At 43.0% G+C, this 27219-nt stretch overlaps 3 protein-coding genes across 5 annotated transcripts in view; 1 reads left to right on the forward strand and 2 right to left on the reverse strand.

Moving 5' to 3' along the window:
• Window positions 1-2159: 2159 nt before the first annotated feature.
• Window positions 2160-4180, forward strand: LOC117551568. The gene is made up of 3 exons (XM_034224477.1): window positions 2160-2970; window positions 3328-3546; window positions 3851-4180. The coding sequence occupies exons 1-3, from the start codon at window positions 2243-2245 to the stop codon at window positions 4056-4058; spliced, it is 1155 nt and encodes a 384-aa protein (XP_034080368.1). The 5' UTR covers window positions 2160-2242; the 3' UTR covers window positions 4059-4180.
• On the reverse strand, window positions 4121-10972 carry LOC117551567 (G2/M phase-specific E3 ubiquitin-protein ligase-like). The gene is made up of 11 exons (XM_034224476.1): window positions 10703-10972; window positions 8526-8578; window positions 7766-7793; window positions 7511-7578; window positions 7375-7434; window positions 7150-7254; window positions 6628-6938; window positions 5657-5835; window positions 5207-5379; window positions 4690-4904; window positions 4121-4597 (listed from the first exon to the last, which is right to left on the reverse strand). Exons 1-11 carry the CDS (start codon window positions 10730-10732, stop codon window positions 4308-4310), a joined length of 1512 nt encoding a protein of 503 aa, XP_034080367.1. The 5' UTR covers window positions 10733-10972; the 3' UTR covers window positions 4121-4307.
• Window positions 10973-16135: 5163 nt separating this feature from the next.
• LOC117551569 (glycine receptor subunit beta-like) overlaps window positions 16136-27219 on the reverse strand; it is a gene marked incomplete at its 5' end in the record, with an annotated part of 89816 nt that continues 78732 nt past the window's right edge. The window contains 2 exon segments of one of the 3 annotated variants that reach the window (XM_034224479.1): window positions 16136-17092; window positions 23686-23844. In XM_034224479.1, the coding sequence (XP_034080370.1) occupies window positions 16799-17092; window positions 23686-23844 (453 nt within the window). 3 annotated transcript variants of the gene reach the window in all.

Raw genomic sequence — 27219 nt, forward strand, 5'->3', positions numbered from 1 at the left:
TTACAGCCCGGTCGCTCCGTGAGTTTCTGGGGATGGTGACCTTCTACCACCGTTTCATCGCCCGGTCCGCACACATCATGCGGCCGCTGTATGAAGCATTGAAGGGCAAGACCCCCGTCCAGGCGATCGATTGGACGGCAGAGGCGGACGTAGCTTTTGCTGAGGTCAAGACCGCGTTGGCTCAGGCGGCTTTGCTGGCACACCCATCATCTACGGCTCCCATCTCCATCACCATGGATGCGTCGGACTACGCGGTCGGCGCGGTGCACGAGCAGTGGGTGGAGGGCGCTTGGCAGCCGCTCGCCTTTTTCAGCCGCCAGCTGACGCCCAGAGAACGCAGGTACAGTGCTTTTGACCGTGAGCTCCTGGGTCTTTATTTGGCCGTGCGGCACTTCCGTTTCATGCTGGAAGGCCGGGAGTTTACGGCGTTTGTCGACCACAAGCCACTCACTTTCGCCATGTCTAAAGTGGCGGAGCCTTGGTTGGCACGTCAGCAGCGGCAGCTTTCCTACATCTCGGAGTTCACCACAGACATTAAGCACATGGCTGGCAAGTCGAACCTGGTTGCAGATTGCCTCTCCAGAGTCCTCATCGGAGCCGTCCAGTTGGGCCTGGACTATACTCGCATGGCGGCGGACCAGGTCACAGACCCGGCGTCCAGGCTCTGAAGGTGGAGGGCGTGGGGCTGCGCTTGGAGGACGTGGTGTTAGGCGACGTGGGCGTTACCCTCCTGTGTGACGTCTCCACAGGCCTGTCGCGGCCAGTCGTTCCCGCCAGCTGGAGGCGCTCTGTGTTCGAGGCAGTGCACGGACTGTCACACCCCGGCGTTAAGCCTTCGGTGCGCTTGGTGGCCGCGAAGTTCGTCTGGCATGGGCTGAAAAAGGACGTGAGGACTTGGGCTGGTGAGTGCGTGGCTTGTCAGTGCACTAAGGTGCACCGCCACACGGAGGCCCCTTTGGAGCGTTTCCTGGTGCCTGAGAGGAGGTTTGACCACGTCAATATCGACCTGGTTGGTCCATTGCCCTCCTCTCAGGGCTTTTCCTACCTCCTCACCATGGTGGACAGGACGACCCGTTGGCCGGAGGCGGTCCCGCTCGTTTCGACGTCGGCCGCGGACGTTGCCCGGGCCTTCATTGCAACGTGGGTGTGTCGTTTTGGCACCCCGTCGGACATTTCCTCAGACAGGGGCTCTCAGTTCACGTCCGAACTCTACGTGACAAAAGTTTTCAAAACCGTTTCTGGTCTTTGGTATTTCCAGACAAGTGGCTACTGAAATCAATCTTACTAACTGCTGTCTGTGCAATTCTCGGCGCGAGTTGGCGGACTTTATTTTGCTTATTTTAACATCATTTTTCATGGTGGGGCTAAGCCATTTATTGGTATGGGTGTAGCCTACCCCAGCCATATCCTGGCACTGCCACTGAAGGGATGTATGGGGCGGGCCATTCTGCACATGCGTTAAATGCGTTAAATATTTTAACTCAATTAATTCAAAAAATGAATTACCGCCGTTAACGCGATAATTTTGACAGCATTAGTATATAGATATTATGTGTGTATATATATATAATATAAGTAATAATTGTAAGTCGCTTTGGATAAAAGCGTCAGCTAAATGAAATGTAATACCGTGTTAAATTCAACATGTATATGTACGGTGGCCCTGAAGTGCAAAACACGACAGCATTTCACAAAACACAACAGCATTTCACAAAACACAACAGCATTTCAGAAAACACAACAGCATTTCACAAAACACAACAGCATTTCACAAAACACAACAGCATTTCACAAAACACAACAGCATTTCACAAAACACAACAGCATTTCACAAAACACGACAGCATTTCAGAAAACACGACAGCATTTCACAAAACACGACAGCATTTCACAAAACACGACAGCATTTCACAAAACACGACAGCATTTCACAAAACACAACAGCATTTCACAAAACACAACAGCATTTCACAAAACACCGCAGCATTTCAGAAAACACCACAGCATTTCAGAAACACCACAGCATTTCACATTGGACGGAAAGGGTATTCCTTTATGGAGAACACTTCTTGTTTGTGATTGGACAGAGCCAGCCAGAGAAGCACTGCTGTGATTGGTTGTTTTTGCAGCCAGTCAAGAAATTACGCTTCGTGATTGGTCAGCACCCGGCCGACAGCACCAGTATTTCCTGTTTGATACTGTTAAACTGTTTATTCACAAATTTTAAACTGAGTTGGAAAGAATGGAAGAAGAGATGGAAATCTTAAGGGAATATTTTAACGAAGGATATACATACGATGTTATCCTCGACATGCTTTCAACCCATCACGACATCAACATGTCCCTTAGAAACCTGAAAGCGCGGTTGAAAGAGTTAGGACTGAGGAGACGGGGTGACTACTCGTCTATAAGTGAAGTCAGGAGGGCCATCTTCTCAGAGCTGCGGGGACCTGGACAAATGTTTGGCTATCGAACTATGTGGCTGACATTAAAGCAGAAACATGGACTCCATGTTAAAAGGGAGACGGTAATGAGAATGCTTCGTGAACTGAACCCACTCGGAACATTGTCGCGGACACGCCGTAGGTTTGTCAGACGCACGTACCACTCTATGGGTCCAAATTATGTGTGGCACGTAGATGGATATGACAAATTGAAACCGTTTGGCATTGGGATATCTGGCTGTATAGACGGGTTCTCCCGCAAAATCATGTGGCTCAAATGTGGACCAACAAACAAGAACCCAGAAGTGATAAAAAACTACTTTATTGACTGTATCAGAAATGTTGGCGTTATTCCCATGAGACTGCGCACAGACTGTGGAACAGAGAATGGGTTAATGGCCTCTGCCCAGTGCACTCTTCGTCACGACCACAGTGATTGCTACGCTGGTGACAAAAGCCACATGTTTGGGTCTTCTATGAGCAACCAGCGGATCGAGTCCTGGTGGTCAATATTCAGAAAACAAAGGTATGTCTTACTTTGTCTAGTATGGCACCAATACACTTAAGTAAGAATGGACATGAGTTGTTTCGTGCTGCCCAATGCCAGAGTTAGTATCGTTGTGGATACTGTATCAAATAATATTGTTTTCCCAGCTCGATGCCCGACTGTAAAAATACATTATTTAGGCCTGTTTTAAAGAACAATTACAAAGTTACATAGGCTAAGTAGACCTTTGTCTATAATAAGCTAAATGTATACATTTTGTTAGGTGTAAGTGTAAAGAGGCAAATGTGAATAAATTATGAGTAAAGTATAAGTAGTCCACATCATATTTGTGTATAGGGTCATTTGTGTATAACAAAACATCCTGTTTATCCCAAGGACTCAGTTCTGGATGGGTCTATTTGCTGATCTAAGAGACCACGGACACTTCAATGGCACCCATGAGCACCAGTGCCTTCTACGGTTCTGTTTCATGACAGTTCTTCAGGCAGACCTGGTTGAATGTGTTCACCTTTGGAACAGGCACAGAATCCGGCCCTCCAGACTTGCCTCTTGTCCGGGTGGAATTCCTAATGAGCTGTATTCACTACCTCACAGGTAAATTGTTTATATTTTGTAGTTAATACACATTTCATGAACAGTATTGTATTACATAAGTGTATTTCTGCCACACCATAAACAAATAAAATGGGAAATATGAGCTTACACCCATAGAGGCTTACACCACACTAATAATAATAATAACCAAGATGGCCACAAAACACATCATGACATAGTTTCAAAAACTAACATTTCAGAGTATTTAGTTTACATAACATAAGTGTGTCGTTGTGATAAAGTATTCTCATACTTTGCTGCCAAGCATCTCTCCTCAAGCATCATTATAATAACTGCTTTATAGGTTTGGGTCACGGGACTGTGGCTTTGCTCTGGATGAAGCATCAACCCACATTTTTCAAGACGGGCATCAGACAGAAGATCCATGTGGTGATCCGGACATCAATGACTATTTTCAGCAGGCAATGCAACAATATGGACTTCAACATCCAGATACCTGGCAAGCAGCATCCCAGCTGTTGATTACACTGAAGGGAATAGCTGGGCTGTGAATGGGACAGTACCTTCAGTTGGGCAGCCGTGAGCCTTAACAGAGTTGGCACAAGACATTTGAGGATTTGGGAAACAGTGATTTATTTGCATTTAAGAAAATAAACGTTTATTCTTGTGAAAACGCTGCAAAACAGTATTGTTTTCCTTAAACATATATTAGCACTACTAATAACGTTGTCTTTTTAGACGTCTAAAGAAAACTCTGAAACCGCTGTATGAAACATATTTTTCCTCAAACATGAGGAACTCTACACGTTTATAAAACTCCAAAAAGCTATATTGCAGTGATGGTGTTCTACCCCTTTTCTTTTACCATTTCCCAGACATCCAAAACCTGGGGAGTTTTGGATGCCAAAGTCCATATTGGCTTTGAAACTAGCGTACGTTCCTAGTAGTGGAAGTGTTATGGTGTTTGCCATGGGATAGATAGTCTCCTGTGAAAACGTGACACATGGATGGGGTGTCATTCCTGCAGGAGGTTCCGTCTTCAGGCCGGTGATGAACATGAATAACTCCTCCAGTGACACTGGTCCTTGTTCTGTGAAACAAAGAGCTGTCATTAAACACATTAACATTCATATAATAACAGCAGATCCTATTCTGATCCGAACAGTATTTTACTGTACAAACCTTCACAGTCCATCAGATAGTCTGCCCAGAAGCTGAGTGCCACGGTTTCTGTAGTCCTCCTGTTGCTCCCTGCTGGACTGAGCTGTGGTAAGAAGAGTCGTTCCACTTCAACTGAAGTCAGCCTCTTGTCCGTATGACACAGCACTGGAGCCAGTACACTCGGATGTTGGCAAAGGGCATCCAAAAAGTTTAGGCTAGCCAGTCCATCTTTGAATCTGTTCAAGAATACAGTGAATTGTTACAGGCAGTAAAACATATGCAATTTTAAGGGTTATACATCTCTAAGTAGTATTTAAATACTGTGAAAACAATAACATGATACTGTATATTACTATGAAACATTTATTTTCATAACGTTTAGACAGCAACAATTTTCAAATCATTGTCTGAACTTGACCAATACTTAATATTATAAGTAAGTAGAGTAAAAGTAGCATCAGCAGCAGCGGTAATAAGGATGTTTTAATATGGCCTCAATCAACATTAAATTCCTTTAATTAAAAGCACCTATCATTACCTTTCAATTACACTGTGATTCCTGCCGATGGTGTACCAGGTAAGGTATTCTGCCACCACAGTGTGTTTTTCTTCAACGGAGCTGACATGCCTGAAGCAGCCAGCAGTCTGAAGCATGGAGCTGTGTTTCAGTAACACATCTTGCAGAGACTTCAGAGAATGTGCCAACTCAATCTAAATGGAAAACACACACCATCAAAGATATTCACATAACGGCAAATTATTATAATAGATATTGGACAAAAGAAAAAAAAAACATGTCAAAAGTAGTTGAACGACTGTCAATGTTTAAAAAAAGGAATACTCTAAATTTGTTTTTGAGCATTTCAGATGTTCTGCACAGTCTTTTGAATAAGGGGCTTTTCTGTACACTTAAACAAAAGTACTGTGCTTCTTAGCATTTAAAAAAAATAACCAATTTATGACTGACTGGTGTAGTTTATTGCAATACCTCACTGAGAGCTCTCCCTATCTCATCATCTGTCACATCCGTCACATGTGCACAGAAACTAGGCTGTCCAGCTATGTGGTTCACCAGGTCCCTTGAAAGAAAATGTGGGCCTGGTCCTCCATGAACAATGGACACGGCTATCATCTTCCCTGCCATGAAATATTCATCCTCCCTGATTGCTGGGGGGGGATACAGATGGTGGAAACTAAATGTAATTACAGTACAGTACATCATATTGCCAAAACAAATTATGTACCTTTAATAATCAGAACGTATTTAACTAACTATATTTAGAGTTGTCTTCATGAGATGTTACGGAAAAATGAAGCTTCATAATATTTGCAGCTTTACAAGCAAATTATAGTTGAACTCATTCTTTCTCATAGATAACGATTTTACAAATTGATAGCTACTTTCCCTGTCTGTAAAGCACATGTAAAAATGTTCCCTGTGGAGTTTTCTTGTAATAAACAAAATGAATGTTTACATTAAAGGTAGTCTGTGATACCTACTATATATCAAACGCGTATTGGCATTTAAGTGTTACTTTTAAACTCACAAATAATCAGAATTGAATGTAGCATATAAAAAAATGTACAAAGCTAAACAATGTTTACATCAATTTGTACAGACTCGCAGTCTCTTTCATGTCTATGCTGGTGCATTTCTGATACTGGTAGATCATTGAAATATGTGTCTTGCAGCGTTCCCATGTTGATGTGGGACAGAACAGGGGCCCAGTCATAAAATAACTGCCACATAACCCTACTAGAGCTAAAAACTCCACAGGGGACCTTTATCTACCCACGTATTCACAAAGTTACATTAAAACTGCTAAAATAAATAATACTTCAGTATATTATTCCTCCCGTTGACATAGTAACTATTACCATACTTGAGCTCTGTCACATGATCTATGGAGAATAATTATGATTAAATCCAACTATGCAAGGGCTGGTCTGACAACAAACCTGCAGCATTGTACACCAAGTACCGACTCTGTGGAGGTCCCTCAAAAATAGGCCGAGACTGCAAAAAGCTCATGAGGAGTGTCAGAAATTCTCGCCTTGGTCCACCTGCGTCTATTCCTTCTTCCACAGAGCCTGCATCATCCGTGAACCTCACAAGCAAGTCAGACTTTTCACAGAAGGTTGAACGTCTGAACCCTCTGACAGCTCCATCCCAAACATTTGTGCAAGTTATGTTGAATCTGCTGACAGTGTTGTGGTCTATGGCATCTGCTAAGTTTTCAATAATATGGGCTGCAGATATACTTGTGTCCCTTAAACGACATAAATAGATAACAGAATACAATTAAGCATATCAAATAATGTTCTAGTACAGACTCTGGAAAAGGGACTTTAAATACTATAACACTGTTTTTTGTATGTTACATCAAATGTGATTGAAATGTTTCTTCTAATGTTACCTTGACCTCCAATACCACACAAGTTTTCCATTCAAAGATTAGAGCCAATACAATTACAACTTACACAGCTTCCTTTGCAGGGTCAGCGCTTATGGGCACAACATTGAAATCTTGACTCCCGTCCTCATCTTCATCAATTGCAATGGGAGCATACAACTGTGTGTATGTGCTGCAAAAAAACAAATGTTATGAAAACAATGGTGCACAACACTTTATTCTACACCTTGAATCTTGCATGGTGAACGTTGCAACCTTGCAATGTAGCAACCAAGGTTAAACTAAACATTACCTGTACAATGGGTTGACAGTGGACCTCACAGCAGTCATGTTGGAAGAGGTATCTGGAACACTAATCATGAATCATTAGTGTAGGGTCTCTGTCTTGTGTAATAATATGAATACAGATCAGTGGCTCAAGTCAATACCTTGTAGCAGTGTTCCTCCAACTTTGAGAAGTGCCCTCATTGGGGTCATCAGTGTCCGAAATGAGTATCTGATTTGAGATTAACATTTTAGCATACATGTGAACAAATCACAATATTACATAGTTTAAAAACGCAATAATACATTAAATGTCTAATGTAATAGTTTTACCAAAAAGGAATTTTTTAAATGTTTATTTCTTTTAACTTAAATGTTTTACATGGATTATAAGGAAGGAAACAGCACAAATACCCTACCTCTTCCTTTTCACTCTGATATGATGCCCTGGAAGAGCCGTTTGAAGGAAAGAAGGATGGAAGAAAGTGAGGGAGGAGGACAGAGAGAAAAAAGAAAAGAAACAAAGAAATACAGAATTAATGTACGAGTATTTGCCATGACTGACATTAACACGTTTTTTTAATCCAGTCCAATTAATGCATTTCGATTTAAGTACTACATTTATAATTGGCTTGTGGTGCAGACAAATTCCATACATTGTGTTTTTTGGGATATAATTTCCTAAAATTGTATTAGGAATCTTAGGATAGTAGATTGTGGCCAAGGAGGAATAATAACAATAATAACAACATTTTCTAAATATATAGAACATTAACCTTAATGAAATCAATAACCTTGGTTCACATGGTTATTTTCTTTTTGCTATTTTTCTTTCATTTTCCCCCTTTTGTTGATTGTTATTTTATTACATTAACATGTCATGTAACTGTCTTTTTTTTAATATATTTGTTGTGTATATATATATATATATATATCAATTATTTATATGTATGTATAGTGATGCAGGTAACACCTGAAATGCAGCTGTATTAGCATACTTACAATACAAAAATTAAACGTTTGGTTGCACACGAAATAAGAGATATTCACATCATGTAGTCAAAGAGATTAACTCTGATAACGGGTCCAACAAATGCAGTCAAAACCCTTTAAAGAGTAAGTCACCACTGCATTTCTCCAAAGGTTTATAATACACAGTGCCAAGAATGAACCTTTTACCTTGTTTTCTCTGCAGTGCTTTTTGGAGTACTTTCATGCTCAGGTTCCCAGGGCTGAAAAATACAGTAAAAAAAGTATTCATTGTGCAGCCCCAGTGACCTTACTTGATCTGTAAATGCTGCATGTGTCGCCAGACTTTTTTTTAGCCATTTTATGTGAATTCACTTGAAAAAATTATGCACCTTTTGGTTGGGAAATTGACATAAAAAGTTGATCTGCTTGTGTGTGTCCAAACTTTCTACAAACTCTTATGAAGTATCTGAATTCATTTGGAAATGATGCGCCTTTTTTTGAAGACAAAGTGCACACAAGAGTCACGTTGGAAGTAAGGCAGTAAGACAGAAAATACATAAAGAAAGACAGCTTAATAACCACATACATTACATCTGGTTTACACACACACACACACACACACACACACACACACACACACACACACACACACACACACACACACACACACACACACACACACACACACACACACACACACACACACACACACACACACACACACACACACACTGGTGTGTGTGTGTGTGTGTGTGTCAGCAAGGTCAACCTCAGTCCCTCTGTTGCGTCTCACGAAGACTTCCCGATCAGAGTCTGATGCATCTTGTTGTTCACCTATGGTAAAGCAGCTTGTGAGTGACATTTTGATTGCTGACCAACCTGAAATTAAATCTGCATAGCCTGAAAAAAAGGACTTACCTTTGTCATAATCAGATTCAAGACATATAAAGAGAGCAATTCGGTTGTAGGTCTTCCCTATTTCCATGTTATACTCTCTCAGATTAAATGGCGTTGAAGTACCAGGAATATTAATTACTTCTGATGTGTCTGGGTAAATGAGGACATAGGGGCCCTCATCCATATCCGAATTAAAGTCAGTCATCTTCTTGACTGCCAATCCATGCAACCCAGCTGCGTCAGTGTCAGGATCCAGAATCAGTGGAAGAGTTTTCCCTCTGACAGGTTTCATGATGTTCTTTTGAAGAGACATGATTCCAATATTTATCTGTGCAATGAAAATAAATTAGGTGTAATCAACTTGCAAATCAGATTCTATCTCAATGCTTTTATCTGGTTAAATAAAGGTTAAATAAAATAAATAAAAACTTGTTACATGAAATCACACAATTAACAGTGGATAGTAACTATTATTATACAAGTCATTATGTGCTGTAATATCTCAGATAAGTGTGCAGACCCTGTGTAGCAGAAAATGCTTAGAGAAAAACACTATACAACAATATACATACAGGCATGCATGTATGTATGTATGTATGTATGTATGTATGTACAAGTCAAATCTACCATTATTCTTCCCTGATTGGCAAACAGACAAACAAACATAAAATGCCAATAACAAAAACACTGCTAAAATGGCTATTCCCTTTTATGCAATTCATAGCAGAAACGGATGTAATACATTATTTTTAATTAAACGATTTCTAGAAAGTTGTCCAGTTACAAAAAAAAAGGATGAAGACGCTTTACCATCACTTGGATACATCACATAGGCCTGCTTATAACTTATATATTCTCAACCATGGTGATGTTTGACAAATGCGGATAACCAAGAAGATTTTACACGACTAAATACAACAACTTCTTAAACCAAACCTGCTAGTGCATCTTTTTGAACTTAGCTGACCATGACCAAGACGTTTTAGAGTTAACCACATACATGATGTAATTTTCAGACACACATTTTTCCCTTTAATCATGATTTACTAATAAATCTGAGCTGTCCAATTGTAACACAGTAAAAGTAATTATTTTATCACCTAAAACAGGTACCATCTTTCTTGCCTAGTAAACCATATCTTCCAGCACTTCCTCTCCCATATTGGCTACCTGTACTTTACTTGTCTGTTCTTTCTTCTTCACTTTTCTCTTCTGGCAAGAGAAATTAAGCCTTTCGTCTGACTTCTTACTTCTGTACTCGAGGAAAGTTTTCAGGGATGGCATTTTTGGGGCAGCAGCTAACGTTACACAAACAGAGAAAAACAATGTTATGATAACCAAGCTGAAGTTAGCCTGGGTTATTTATTTGCATTCACATTATATGCGAGTATGAGTTCAAACCTTATGTCTATGGTTCAAACATGAATCACGAGACAGGCTTAAAGGTTTTACAGAGCATTGTTACACAGTTTGAGTTGATGTTTTACCTGGAATCGGGCCACTGAAGTCCGGTTCATGTTTAGTTTCTTCTAATGCAGCCAATAACTGTCCACAAGAACTGCAAAAATGTTGAAGTGACTGAAATGTCTTCCCACAACGCGGACAATACATAACTTCAGAGTCAGAAGTCGCGCGCGCAATGGGCGAAAACACGCAGAGTAAAAAGTAAAAAGTATACAGTCTATGAGTAAAACCGCCAAGTGCCTTAAAATATTCTAGACTTTCGGTCGCTGACCAATGACGAAGCAACATTTCTCTTGACTGGCAGCAAAAACAACCAATCACAGCAGTGCTTCTCTGGCTGGCTCTGTCCAATCACAAACAAGAAATGTTCTCCATAAAGGAATACCCTTTCCGTCCAATGTGAAATGCTGTTGTGTTTTCTGAAATGCTGTTGTGTTTTGTGAAATGCTGTTGTGTTTTGTGAAATGCTGTCGTGTTTTGTGAAATGCTGTCGTGTTTTGTGAAATGCTGTTGTGTTTTGTGAAATGCTGTTGTGTTTTGTGAAATGCTGTTGTGTTTTCTGAAATGCTGTTGTGTTTTGTGAAATGCTGTTGTGTTTTGTGAAATGCTGTCGTGTTTTGTGAAATGCTGTCGTGTTTTGTGAAATGCTGTTGTGTTTTGTGAAATGCTGTTGTGTTTTCTGAAATGCTGTTGTGTTTTGTGAAATGCTGTTGTGTTTTGTGAAATGCTGTTGTGTTTTCTGAAATGCTGTTGTGTTTTGTGAAATGCTGTTGTGTTTTGTGAAATGCTGTCGTGTTTTGTGAAATGCTGTTGTGTTTTGTGAAATGCTGTGGTGTCTTGCACTTCAGGGCCACCGTATATATGTCTTGTTTATTTCAACAACAAGAACAAGAAACGGCATCCATCTTCTTTGTTTGTTGTTGAGTGTGTGAAAGAACATTATATCACAAGATGGATGCCGTCGTGTTATTGTCACGTGTGTGAAATTACTATAGATGAATACACTCTTACACCAAATGAATAACAAAAAGATAAAAACAGATGAATACTCTTACACCAAATACATAAGTAATAGATACAAACAGAGATTACATACCTTTCCGGTGACGGAGGTTCATAATCACAGTCATTACTGTCCCCTTTATGCGTGACGAGATCACTATCTTCCGACGGAGAGTCCTGAAATACGATGTCCAATGCCTCCTCGACGGACAAAAAAGTCTTCTTTCTGGCTGCCATTGTTACAATGAAGACAAAGAAAACAAATCCTGCTGTTTCGCTGATCGATCTGCCGTTCTCTGCTCTCCTGTCGCGACGGGACATGCTATGCTATGCTATGCTATGCTATGCTAGGCTGCGTAAAAAGAGTGGGCTGTGCGTAAACCAGCTATACTGCCTTTATTTATACTTACGCAAGATCCTATCTCTGGAACCCATTGGTCGATTTGGGTGATTGACACCTTTTTTGAATCGTTAGAGCCAATCAAATCGAGTGGCAGTTTCAAAATACGTAAATACGTTACGCCTGCGGGGGGGGAGCTATGCGTAAACTGCATCTCCCGCAGCTGAAGCCACGGACTGTTAATCGTTGGACCTACTCTTCTGCAGTGAATGAAAGGATTGTTTATCAGTAATAATTTTAAAGTGACAAGAGACATTGGATTAACCCTGAGCAGCGTTTTTATTCCTTTGAACACAACTTTTGATCACAAAACAGCCAAGGTAAGACCTAATTATTGTCATGGATTTGAAAACTGATATTGTTTACTTGCTATGTTCTGGCTGCTAGCTCGGTTGTTGTTGTGCCTGTAGTGATGGGGTGTATACCCATGGAATCTGTGGAATCTCAGCTTTCAGAAAATGTGTTGTTTGTGCAGAAAGTATGAATTATAAATGATCGTTTTTGTGAGTTATGAGCAGAAATAGCAATTGCCCGTTTTTGCCATGGGCTCATTTAGAGGCTTCTTGTGAGACTTATTTTTCGAAAAACGTTTTTTTTTTCGTATCGTCAGTTAGCCAAGTTTCCTCCGGTCAGATGGGTATTAATAGTTTCATGAATGACACTTCAGATATAGCACTGTTGCTACATATAGCATTTTCGGACCCGAGCTCGGGTCCGTGGGGCTTAAGAGTTGCAGCTTTTTGAACTGAACCCGGCCTCACCTATACTCTGCGCAGGGAGGGGAATAGGATTTCATAAATGACTTTTCTGACTTTCTGTCCGGGATCATGGTGAAATATGATCGTATCTTGATCTGCGGAGACTTCAATGTTCATGTGTGTTGCGAGTCAAAACCTCTGGTTAGGGACTTTTTAAATCTCCTTGATTCTTTTGGTCTCGTTCAGTCCGTGGCTGGCCCAACACACGAAAAAGGACACACCTTAGATTTAGTATTATCATTTGGACTGTCTGTCTCTGTGGATGAAATCTGTGCAGCAACGCGTATCTCAGACCATTTACCGGTTCTGTTTACAACCTCGATCCCCTCCGCAGGAGTCGAATCACGTGCCCATGCGCGCCGTCTGCGTTCGATTAACCCCTTGACTGCCTCACAGTTTTCTGATGTTTTTAATGCTTCTCTGATCTGTAAATTAGAGATGAACTGTGCTTTTAGTGCTGATGAGCTTATCTCCATGTTTGACTCGACATGTACCCAAATACTCTATTCTGTTGCTCCTTTTACGCTTAGACGCACCAACATTCTCTCAGAGCCGTGGCTCAATGACTGTACTTGTGCTCTCAGACGCGCTTGCAGGCGTGCAGAGAGAAAATGGAAAAACTCCATGTCTCCCTAGAAATCCTTCGTGCTTGCCTAGCTGACTGCCAGACGGCAGTCAAAGCAGCCAAAACACAGCACATTTCTCTGTTAATCTCCAAAAACAGCCATAAACCTCAGGTTCTTTTTAATGTCCTCAACTCGATCATTAATCCCTGTGATGTTTCTCCAATTGTGCCATCGACTACTCTCTGTGATACGTTTCTTACATTTTTTATTGAAAAAGTATCTGCTCTTAGGCTAGCCCACACTAGTGCTACCCCAGATTCTGTTCCCTTTCTGTGCCCTGCTGTCCTCGACCACTTTGATCCTGTATCCCTCTCTTCTCTCTCTCGGATGTAGTCATGCACCTGCGGCCGACAAACTGCACCTCAGACAGCATTCCCTCTCGCCTTCTCAGAGACATCTTCGAATCAGTTGGAGCAAGTATTTTATTACTTATAAACACCTCTCTTAGCTCAGGATGTGTCCCAGCTGCCTTCAAACATGCCGTAGTCAAGCCACTACTTAAAAAGAAAAATCTTGACCCCTCCATTCTCGCAAATTTTAGGCCCATTTCCCAGCTACCTTTTTTATCAAAAGCCCTGGAGCGAGTAGTCTACGCCCAGCTGCAGTCTTTCTTAACCACGCATGGCATCCATGAAAAGTTTCATTCTGGCTTTAAACCCATGCATAGTACTGAAACAGCCCTTTTAAGAGTTTTTAATGATCTGCTCCTAGCCGCCGACTCAGGCAGCCCAGCTGTCTTGGTGCTGTTAGAGCTGACAGCTGCCTTTGACACTGTGGACCATAGCATCCTGTTGTCACGGCTTGAACATTCCGCAGGCATCACAGGCTCTGCACTTGCATGGTTCAGGTCTTACCTGACAGACCGTAGCTTTTTAGTGCAGCTAGGTGCCTTCTCCTCTGCCAAAGCCCCTCTTACCTGTGGGGTCCCCCAAGGCTCAATTCTGGGCCCCATCCTCTTTTTACTGTACATACTGCCCCTAGGTTCAATCCTCACGAAACACAATATCCCCTTCCACTGCTACGCGGACGATGTACAGATCTCTCTGCCTCTCAAAGCAAATGTCAACTCACTACAGCAGTTGATGGACTGCTTAACAGAGTTAAAATCCTGGCTGAGCAAAAACTTCCTCAACCTCAATGAGAGCAAGACCGAGGTAATTTGTTTTGGACCCCAACCTCTAGCCTCTCCGGTTGATATTCTGGGCTCCCTAAGTAAAAACATCCTCCCCTCTGTCTTGAACCTTGGAGTGACCTTTAATAGCACTTTTAAATTCGACAAGCAGGTCAGCACCGTAGTAAAATCCTGCTTTTTTAAAATAAGACTATTGGCCAAAACCAAGTCGTATTTATCTTTTGAAGACCTGGAAAGGGTTATTAACACCTTTGTGACCTCAAGACTGGACTATTGTAACGTTCTGTATGTGGGTATGGACCAGGCATCAATTAAACGCCTGCAGCTAGTCCAAAACGCAGCTGCACGTCTCCTGACTGGCCACAAAAAGCGTGACCACATCACCCCAGTTCTGGCCTCACTACACTGGCTTCCAGTCCGGTTCAGAATTGATTTTAAAATCCTTTTATTTGTATTTAAAGCACTAAATGGGTTGGCTCCGGCCTATATAGCTTAACTCCTCCAGCGCTACACCCCAGCCAGAGCTTTAAGATCTGCTGCCCAGCTGCTGCTGGTATTGCATATCTTTAAAATGCCAAGGGTGTGTGGAGATGTGTGTATTAAACTGATGGGGGAGGGGGAGCAGAGAGGGAACTCTATGCAAGAAGGGGGGTGTGTGTCCAAACGGCAAGAATATGAGACAGCGAACACCAGATGTGTTTGTTTTGCCCTCAAACTGAAGAGACTCGTTCAGGATCCGAAAATACAATTAAAATATTTTTGCACACTTATTCCTAGTGTGCCACTGGTTACTGTACCGTGTAAGAAATAAAATCAATGTTTACATGGCGTAATTTAAATTAAATACACTTTTTTAATTTAAAACTGTTTTATTCTGAAAAACCGGAAGTTCACACAACGACAAGTAAATATTGATAGCTTCAATTTAAGATTAGCATTAGCATGTGGCTGAAGACTACGTTTTGAAACAGTGAATTCAAGGTTAAATGACACATAGTGTTGCACACTAAAAACACTGTCTTTAACTCTCACTTATTGACGCTGCAATACTGTTATTAGGGAATGTTTAAATAACCACAGACATTAGAATATTATAAAATCAAAGAGAAATACAACAGGATTTGCATTGGACACACCTCCGTCGACGCCAGCTATTAGGAGAAGACCACAGAGGACAACAGGAAGAGCAAGCCAAGAATCGCTCTCTAGCACTCGCCCCACGCGCCAGGCAACAGCTGATGGGGAGAGAGCCTCCACTCGCAAAATCTCATTTGTATATCATCGCATTATTTTGTTTAATTAAATGCAGTTTATCCTGGTCTCTGGGTTTAAGAATTCCTAACAATTGCCTGCCAATGGTGGCACGTGTGCCTAGGATTGCCGACCCCTGGTGTAGACAATTGTTGAGCTGTCACGATAATTCATTTTGTTGGACGATACATTTTCCCGGAAATTATTGCGATAAACGATAATATTGTCAGCACCGTTGTAAGACCATTTTAGACCACTGACATAATGATAATAATAATTCAAGTACATTCTTTCAAACAGAACTTTTTTTTATTGAACATTCAACATTGCAAATTAAATGATATTCTAATATACAAATGATATATAAATAAACAAATCAATTATAAACATTTTATTAAATCACACACAACCAACACAATAAATTCTCTCTCTCTCTCAACGAAGGTCTCATGTAAATTCATTTACAATATATGTATTCCTTTATTCTTTGCATATTCTTACATTTTTGGAATAAGGTCTTATTTAAGTTTGTTTGTCTCACTTTTGAGTTCTATATCTTTAACATAAACTGTTACCAATATTATTTTTTCTTCATGAAAAAGCATGTATATCTATTGGGAAGCATAGGGGTTTTGGTGTGAGCAAAGTAGGATTTGTTTCACATTAAACACAAGGAGCTGTATCAGAGACAACATGCAGTGCCTACTTAATGCCTGGGTTTGAGAGGAACTCCAGTCAACAGCCTCAAGGTCTTGTAGTTGTGTTGATTTACATTGTGTCCCAACAACCACAGCAGTGTCATCAGCTCTGCAAACATGGCTCTGGATTGTTTTAAGTAAATAGTTAGGTAAGTCAATTTGCAAGGTCAATATACTTTCAATAACAGTATGGTAACAAACTACAGTTAACAAATCCCTTTATTTTCACCCTATTCTCCTTTTCTCCCCCTCTCACAGATAGACAGACCAGTAGACAACATTAAAGAAGAGAAATGAGAATGGAAAGAGGGCTCTTGCATAGAGATCAACACGTTTGGCTGCAGCAGGTATGACAGGTTTGGGTGGTGCTGGTTTCTTGTTGGCTTTGTTCTGTGACTTGAGGGCCCCAGATACTTCAACAGGTTTACCATAACAGTCAAAATTGGAAAGTTCAAAGTCTCGAGGTAAAGATCCCACAATGCTGAAGTCATTGGAGCGAAGGTCCGACTTGGAGGTGCAAACTTTCTTACAGCGAGTTTCAACCACCTAAAAGACAGAAACTGAATTCAGTAATATTACATTACATGTTACTTGTTAGACGCTTTTATCCAAAGCGACTTACATACTCAATACTGTGGGCAATCCCCACAGGAGCCATTTGGGATGAAGTGTCTTGCCCAGGGACACAACGACATGCTGACTGCAGTGGGGTTTGAACCTGTGACCCTGACCCTGACCCCAACACCAAGGCTCTACCCACTGCACCACACGCCTCCACCATAATATGATAGTCATCGTGGCTTCAAGTGTTTCAAGAAAGACTAAGGTGCCATTACTCTTTTTTTTAATTATACATCAATTGTTATAATGATGCCTGATGTGTTATTTTTGTCTTTATCAAGGAAAGGAAACTCATTCCCCTATCCATCCATCCATCCCTCTTCTCCCGCGTATCCGTGGTCGGGTCGCGGGGGTAGCAATTCCAACAGAGAGCCCCAAACTTTCTTTTCCCTGGCGACATCAACCAGCTCTGACTGGGGGATCCCAAGGCGCTCCCAGGCTAGCGAAGAGATATAATCCCTCCACCTGGTCCTAGGTCTACCCCTTGGTCTCTTCCCAGCTGGACGTGCCTGGAACACCGAGGCGCCCAGGTGGCATCCTAACTAGGTGCCCGAACAACCTCAACTGGCTCCTTTCGACGCGAAGGAGGAGCGGCTCAACTCCGAGTCCCTCCCTGATGACCGAACTTCTCACCTTATCCCTAAGGGAGACACCAGCTACCCTGCGGAGAAAACCCATCTCGGCCGCTTGTATCCGCGATCTCGTTCTTTCGGTCATGACCCATCCTTCATGACCATAGGTGAGGGTAGGAACGAAAATGGCCCGGTAGACAGAGAGCTTTGCCTTCTGGCTCAGCTCCCTTTTCGTCACAACGGTGCAGTAAAGCGACTGCAGTACCGCTCCGATTCTCCGGTCCATCTCACGCTCCATTGTTCCCTCACTCACCTAGCTGACATCTCTCAGTGGATGTCTGCTCACCACCTCAAGCTCAACCTTGACAAGACTGAGTTGCTCTACCTCCCGGGAAAAGATTGTCCCACTCTTGACCTAACAATCAACATCGGCACCTCAGTTGTTTCCCCGACTCAGACTGCAAGGAATCTGGGTGTGACCCTAGATAACAACCTGTCCTTCACTGCAAACATCGCTGCTACAACCCGTTGCTGCAGATACACGCTTTACAACATCAGGAAGATACGTCCCCAGCTGACACAGAAAGCGACTCAGGTTCTGGTCCAGGCTCTCGTCATCTCACGCCTAGACTACTGTAACTCCCTCCTGGCTGGTCTACCTGCATGTGCCATCCGACCTCTGCAGCTCATCCAGAATGCAGCGGCTCGTCTGGTCTTCAACCTTCCTAAATTTTCCCACACCACTCCGCTCCTCCGCTCCCTTCACTGGCTTCCGGTAATTGCTAGAATCCACTTCAAGACACTGGTACTTGCTTACCATGCTGCGAATGGATCTGGCCCTTCCTACATCCAGGACATGGTTAAACCGTACACCCCAGCGCGTGCACTACGCTCTGCATCAGCCAAACGACTCGCTGCGCCCTCGCTGCGAGGGGGACCCAAGTTCCCATCGGCAAAAACACGTGGGTTTGCTGTCCTCGCTCCAAGATGGTGGAATGAGCTCCCCATTGACATCAGGACAGCAGATAGCTTGCACATCTTCCAGCGCAAACTGAAAACTCATCTCTTTCGACTCCACTTCGAGCGTTAGAACTATTAACGAAGCACTTTTATACTAATAAAGGACTGGCTTACCTAAAGCCAGTTGAGTAGCACTTGAAATGTTTGGCTCTATGAAACCTGATGTACTTATATGATTCTGTTTTCTTCAAGGTTGTGTCTTCCTGGTCGAATGTACTTATTGTAAGTCGCTTTGGACAAAAGTGTCAGCTAAATGCAATGTAATGTAACTCGAGAACAAGACCCCGAGATACTTGAACTCCTTCACTTGGGGTGAGGACTTATTCCCTACTTGGAGTGGACAGTCCATCGGTTTCCTGCTGAGAACCATGGCCTCAGATTTGGAGGTGCTGATCCTCATCCCAGCCGCTTCACACTCGGTTGCAAACCGATCCAGTGAGTGCTGAAGGTCACAGACCGATGAAGCCATCAGAACCACATCATCTGCAAAAAGCAGTGGTGCAATCCTTAGTCCACCGAACTGCAGACCCCCTCCCCCATGACTACGCCTCGAAATCCGGTCCATGTATATTACAAACAGGATTGGTGACAAAGCGCAGCCCTGGCAGAGGCCAACCGTCACCGGAAATGGGTCCGACTTACTGCCGAGGACCCGGACACAGCTCTCGCTTTGGGAGTACAGAGAATGGATGGCCCTGAGTAGAGACCCCCTCACCCCATACTCCCGCAGCACCTCCCACAGTAACTCCCTGGGAACTCGGTCATACGCCTTCTCCAAGTCTACAAAACACATGTAGACCGGATAAGCGTACTCCCATGCCCCCTCCAGGATCCTTGCGAGAGTAAAAAGCTGATCCGTCGTTCCACGACCAGAACGGAATCCGTATTGTTCCTCTTCAATCAGAGGTTCGACAATCGGCCTGACCCTCCTTTCGAGTACCTTAGAGTAAACTTTCCCGGGGAGGCTGAGTAGTGTGATGCCTCTGTAATTGGCACACACCCTCTGATCCCCCTTTTTAAATAGGGGAACCACCACCCCGGTCTGCCACTCCTTCGGTACCGTTTCCGACTTCCACGCAATGTTGATGAGACGTGTCAACCATGACAGTCCCTCAACACCCAGAGCCTTCAGCATTTCTGGGCGGATCTCATCCACCCCCGGGGCTTTGCCACTGTGGAGTTGTTTGACGACCTCAGTGACCTCCCCCCGGGAGATTGGTGTTGATCCCCCGTCATACTCCAGCTCTGCCTCTAACATAGAGGGCGGAGTTGTCGGGTTCAGGAGTTCCTCAAAGTGTTCCTTCCAACGCCCTAACACTCCATCAGTTGAGGTCAACAACGTCCCATCCTTACTGTACACAGCTTGGATGGTTCCCTGCTTCCCCCTCCTGAGGTGTCGTACAGTTTTCCAGAACAACTTTGGTGCCGCCCGAAAGTCCCTCTCCATATCTTCTCCGAACTTCTCCCACACCCGCTGCTTTGCCTCGGCCACGGATGAGGCTGCTGCCCTTCGGGCCTGTCGGTACCTTGCAACTGCCTCGGGAGTCCCCCGGGATAACAAATCCCTGAAGGCCTCCTTCTTCAGTCGGACGGCTTCCCTGACCACCGGTGTCCACCAGGAGGTTCGAGGGTTACCGCCCCTTGAGGCACCTAGGACCTTGAGACCACAGCTCCCCGCCGCGGCTTCGGCAATAGAGGCTTTGAACACAGACCACTCTGGTTCAATGTCCCCAACCTCCACATGCCCGAAAAGCTCCGCCGGAGGTGTGAGTTGAAGGCCTCCTGAAGTTGGGCCTCCTCCAGACGTTCCCAGTTCACCTGAACTACACGTTTGGGCTTACCAGGTCTATCCAGAGGCTTCCCCCGCCACTCGACCCAACTCACCACCAGATGGTGATCAGTTGACAACTCCGCCCCTCTCTTTACCCGAGTGTCCAAAACATACGGCCTCAGGTCCGATGATACGATAACGAAATCGATCATGGACCTTCTGCCTAGGGTGCACTGGTACCACGTACACTTATGAGCATCCTTATGTTCGAACATGGTGTTTGTTATGGCCAATCCATGACTAGCACAGAAGTCCAGTAACAAACCACCACTCCGGTTCAGATCAGGGGGGCCGTTCCTCCCAATCACGCCCCTCCAAGTGTCTCCATCATTGCCCACATGTGCGTTGAAGTCTCCCAGCAATATTAAAGAGTCCCCTTCAGGAGCCCCATACAGGACTCTTTCCAGGGTCTCCAAGAAGGCCGTACACTCTGAACTGCTGTTGGGTGCATAAGCACACACAACAGTCAGAGTTTTCCCCCCCATAACCCGCAGGCGTAGGGAGGCGACCCTCTCGTCCCCTATTATTATTATCATTATTATTATTAAGCTTAGAATTTAGGAGAAATGCCCTTATAGTGACTAATTTACCCTTTTTCCACTCAAATGAGTACCGTTATAGGTCAGTGCAGTCGGCGCTACAGTTTGTTTTACAGTTGTTGCATTAGCTAAAACAACCGTTTGCTTTTTCACCAACGAGAGCCCTGGAGGCGATGTTCACGTCACTGCATTTCTCAGCAATGCCAGCATTAACAAAGGCAAATTGCATTGGAGCTGTGCTTATGTTGATTATATGCTTACGAACTCAGATTGAAACAATTTTTCCATCTTTATAATGTTTTCCAGAATGAAATGGCAAATATAAATCAGCAGCATTTGCTGAACTTTGGAGCGTTATGCCGGTGTTCAGCCTACTCTACTGTTTGGACGGCAGGTCCCGCTTAAATGTTGTAATCCACTGTCTGATTGCCACACAAGCAATGTCGCCTGATACAGTGGAGGAAATTATTAGTTGATCCCTTGCCGATTTTGTAAGTTTACCCACTTACAAATAAATGAACAGTCTATAATTGTAATGGTAGGTTTATTTGACTCATGAGAGACAGAATATCAAAAAGAACCTCCAGAAATGTACATCATATAAGAGATATGAATTAATTTGCATTTAATTGTGGGAAATAAGTATTTGATCGCCTTGCAAACACCAACAAGTCTCCCACAGACCGGTTACATAAGTCCTCTTCCTTTAAGAAAGTACTCCTAATATCAACTTGTTACCTGTATAAAAGACACCTGTCCACAGAATCAATCAATCAGCTTCCAACCTCTCCACCATGGGCCAGACTAAAGAGCTGTCTAAGGACCTCAGGGACCAGACTGTAGACCTGCACCAGGCTGGGATTGGCTACAAGACCATCAGAAAGCAGCTTGGTGAGAAGGAGACAACTGTTGGTGCGATTATTCAGAAATGGAAGAACCACAAAATGAGCATCAGTCGCCCTCGGTCTGGGGCTCCACACAAGATCTGGCCCCGTGGGGTATGATGATCATGAGAAAGGTGAGGGAAGAACTACACGAAGGAACTTGTTAATGATCTCAAGACAGCTGGGAGCACAGGCACCAAGAAAACTATTCGTAACACACTACACACCATAATGGAAAATCTGTGGAGGGAGCTGAAGCTTCCAGATGCCAAGCATCAGCCTCAAAACCTTCAGGATTTGGAGAGCATCTTCAGAGAGGAGTGGACCAAAATCCTTCCTAAGATGTGCACAAACCTGGAGACCAACTACAAGCGTCTGACCTCTGTGTGTCCAACAAGGGTTTCTCCACCAAGTACTAAGGCATGTTTTGCAAGGGGATCAAGTACTTATTTCCCACAGTTAATTGCAAGTCAATTTCTGGATTTAGTTTTTGATATTCTTACTCTCACTGTTAAAATAAACCTACCCTACCATTGCAATGATATGCTGTTAATTTCTTTGTAAGTGGGCAAACTTACAAGATCTGCAAGGGATCAGATATGTATTTCCTTCACTGTATTTCCCCATTCATGAATGTTTTTGTTGAGTTTTAATGTACGTTTGGCAACGTCCCACAGCAAAAAGTGTGTCTTACATGGGTGATATTAGCATATTTGTTATACACATTCATGTCAAATGTATCACTAACTAATGTTGCTTTCATTTTGGCATTGTCTGTTTAAACTATATTGTCATATTATAGGCATTTTTTCACTATGATCTTATTTGTGACAGTCTGAAAAGACAACGTGTTCACTAAGCTCTGTCTCTCGCAACCGATTATACATCACTCGCATTTATGTCCATATCGATCAGATCTAGCTAGTTCTAAATAATAATATGACTGCCTGCTTATCAAAATATAGAATAGCATATGCATTTGTTTACATAAGGGTCAAAATGACCCCGTTTGGCAGTTCTAGGTATAAATGCTAAACAAAGTCTCTTCCTCCCACACCCCTCCAAAATTCACTAGATGATAAATATACACATTTTAGGAGAAGTCACAAAGTTGAGATGTGTGGGTTTGATTTTAACATAAGAGTTAGTATACAAAAAAATTCCTGGGCCGCTGTTCAAAATGGCCAATGGTAGAAAACGGTGCATGGTCGAAAAAAAAATAGTCTGTCACATATGTGCCTGGTTAATGTTGCCTGACATGTGTGGTTGCGTTCTTGGCTCCACTGCTTCTGTGACAACTTTCTTCTATTTGCTGTACTCTGAACGGTCATTGCTCAGGTTAATCTTGCCCGAACTCTCCAACAGAACCATGTATTTTCCTGCCAATTTGTGTCAGTTCCAAATTCGAACTCGTTTTCGGGGATGAGGGCAGGCACTGCTGCAGTGGAAACACAAACAAAAAACTGGTACGCTATCAAGCACCGGCTCCACACCAGCTCTAAAATCACTGCAGTAGGTAAATAAAAATAGACTAATTAGGGTTTTTGAGATCACATGTCATTTACTCAGATAATATCATACTTAATGATGAATGTGATACTAATACAAATTATGTAAGCGTCAGAAACACATTCATAACCACTGCATTTCAATTCTGCCGAGTTGTGTTTACCTGCAGAGTGTTGACATGTATAGGTGTTCCACCAGTTCCATTGACTGTGTTATTTGTTTTATTTGAAGGCTTTTTTCCTTCTTTCTCTTGCAGAGCTTTCTCCTTTGTGGCCATTTTGGCTTTCTCCTCTTCAATCCGTTTGGGACTGTTAAGCATCACCTATAAAGAAAAGGAGAGATAGGCAGGGAGGGAATGAAGGAAAGAGTGGACAATAAAGAGGGGTTAACTTGGTTTTGGATTTCTGGAAGAACGCACTCCTACCTGCAACCCTGTGTGACTCTCTTGTCAATCCAACTTATCTCCCTTAGATGGGGCGAGTTAAGCCACAAGACCATTTTAGAAGTTATATTTGCATGCCCCTTTGCTATATAATATAGCATTATTATTGCATTATACTTTTGATTGGCAGAAGACATCCTGAAGTAAATGTTGTTCTTGTTGTCGTCATTTGACTTTTATCTAATTTTTCCTTGCAACATAAGTAAAAATGGGATCATCTTACCAAACTCTCCCCTAGATTCCTTTATTTTCCTGGGCACTATCATCACCCAGAACCTCAAGTGGGAGCAGAACATCAGCTTTCTAACAAGGAGAGGATGTTTTTCCTGCGGCAGGTCCGAAGACAATGACGGAGAACTTCTACACTTTCATAAATGAGTACATGCTCACCTGCCATGTGCCATGTTTTGTTTCTGTGTGTCTCTCTCCCCCTCTCCCTCAGGTGCTCCCAATCCCCAATCAGGGCATGCAGAAAGGCCTGAGGAAGGCTGCTGGGTGTTTCTCAATGTCGAGGACGCTTCCTTGGTAGGACATGTCTTCCGAGTCAGGTCCATCAGAAGCGAGGCAAGAATCCTTCCTAGCCTCGGAAAAGGAAGAATGGTGGAACAGGCTAACAGGTGTGCAGGTGTGCGTCATATGCGAGGCCCTGCCTTAAATGGAGTGCGATTTCCGCCAAATATTTTGGAAATTGGTCCGTGTGCAAAGCATTGTGGGGATTTTAAGACCGTGGAGGATACACATGTGCAGCCTCGAAATTTCCTGCAACGAAGGAGGCCGGCCTCAGTAGAATTCCAAGGATCCTGGACATTGGAACAGTCCTTCGGCGGGACTCGATGACGTAGCATCCTTGAAATAGTGGCTCTGGAGGAGCCTTCCTCGACATTGAGAAACACCCCCTCTCTTCCTTCTCCTCTGGGCTGCATGTGTGACCAATTTACAAAGCAAACTAATAACAACTTTCTTGTAAAAGGAAGTGATTAAATTACACAATTAAAACATCTAACAATTAACAAAACACAGGTTAAACCAACTGGTGTCACACAGAGACCCTACACATCTGAAAACATTTACCCCTCCCTCATCAACCTTGAAGTTTAGCCTCAGTTGCAGCACCGTGGCTGCTAGTGTGGCAGCCCAGTTGATGAGGGAGGGGTAAATGTTGTCAGATTGAGGAAAAAATTCACCAGGAGAGTTTTCTTGACTATCATAACGAATTCCGGTGGTTGGAGCTTAAAATAAATGAATTCGAAATGTACATGGCACTAAGGACCACCCTAATGCTGCAATGGTCATACATGCAGCTCAGAAAAAGGAGGGAGAGAGAGACTGCAGCCTTCCTCAGACCTTTATGCAGGCTCTGATTGGGGATTGGGAGCACCTGAGGGAGAGGCTCCACCTGGAGGGAGGCAATCAAACTACTGTTTGTACCCTGCACTCACCATTCCACAACTACACATATTAACTTGGGGTACATCCCCCGTCACTACGGAACCCAAAACACACATATTATACTGCTCACAAGAGCCCAACATTGGAGCAACACATGGAGAAACTCCATTGGTCAGTGGCAGTGAAACTGCATGAGCAGTGGCAAGGTCTGCCACACCTCCACACACGGTTGGGATGCAGTTCACCAACTGGCGGCAATTTATTTTCCCACAAGGTTGAAAGAAACACTTCGTCAGATGGCAAGACTTAGGGGACTTATTCACAGTTTGTAGATCTGGTTGGAACACTAACTGAACACACATCTACATTGCTCTGAGCCAGGTCCACACCCACAGCTTCATATATGGGAACATCCACACCCACGGCACTCTTACAGACAGACGCATAACTTAATGGAAAACCTTTGGTACAAGGTTTTGGCATCTCAATTGGACCCCTTAGGCCAGGGGTGCCCAACCTTTTTTGAACCGAGAGCTACTTTTAAAGTTGCCAGTCTGCCGAGATCTACCAGTCCAAATAGAGAGGCGTAGCCATTACTGACAGCCAGGTAAATACACACTTCTACTTGTATAAAACTGACCTTTATACGATTAATACTTCATAAAATACTGCAGATCCTTTATCTTACCTCTTTCTAATCTACACACATACAAGTATTTAACTGAAGTTACACAACAGTGTTGTTGATACAGAGTTGGAGTGTATTCACACGTCACATACTACAGTGGGTAATGTTTTCAAGAAACATTGAACAGTGCTGCCACATATGACACAGGAACAAAATAAAAGACTCTGAACCCTTTCTTTGCCATTATATACAAATAGTGTTGCTACAAAAGTATAAATGAGGCTTACTAATAAGACAACTCAGATCTGAAGCTACACAGGAATCTGCTGCCAAAGTGCAATAAAAAAGACCAAATTAATAGAATCAAACCCTTTTTTTTGTTGCATTTTAGTAGATTATAAAAAGAAATGCCTTTTAAAATAGAATTTCTTAACCTGAATTGATAATAGACTATAATCAATTTAAGTTTTCATTATTATACCATTTTGCACAATAATTATAATGAATAAGTTCAAACAAACTAAAACTTACAGCTGATTAATAACGGTATCTAACTTGAGTTTTTATTATATCAAAAACCTGTTGAAAATGCTACTGTTATTTTACTGTCCCCAAAAAACGCATCGGCAGCCTCCAGGAATGCTTCTTTCACAACTTCGCCGTCTTTGAAAGACTTCATGTGTTTCTCAAGAACGTGACTGACACGATAAGATGCTCTGGTAGCAGCCTTGCTCTTGTTGTTGGGCCTGGTGAAAATGGACTGCTGTGCATTTAGCTGTCCTTTCAGGCCCCTCCCCTTTTCGAGCGTAGGGCAGAATTAGGAGGGAATTCCGTCTCGTAGCGTTTGTGCACTGTTTTGAAATGCCGCTCCTAAATGACCCTTCTTCGATAAAGCCACGCTCGCATTGCAGATGAGACAGATGGACTTTGAATTGGAATAGATACAAAAATAATCATCCTCCCACTCAGAGTGAAAATTATATATGTTTTGCTTCTGCCATAATTGCGGTCTTGTGTGTGCGGACTGTCATTCCTGTTGACACGGACAACGTTAGCGAACTAGTGCACTGCCCACTGCCCACCAGCCACGCCCCGACACATGGGGTCACGCCGGCCAATCACAAAGCTTTGATGCGTTCAAGTGCATTATTCTGGCACAGGAAGATTATGTTATAGGACATTAACGATAAAACAGAATATTGTTGTTCTATTTTTAGACACATCTCGCGATCGACTGG

Source organism: Gymnodraco acuticeps, unplaced genomic scaffold (genome assembly GCF_902827175.1).
Source record: "Gymnodraco acuticeps unplaced genomic scaffold, fGymAcu1.1, whole genome shotgun sequence".
In the NCBI taxonomy this organism is placed as follows: Eukaryota; Metazoa; Chordata; class Actinopteri; order Perciformes; family Bathydraconidae; genus Gymnodraco; species Gymnodraco acuticeps.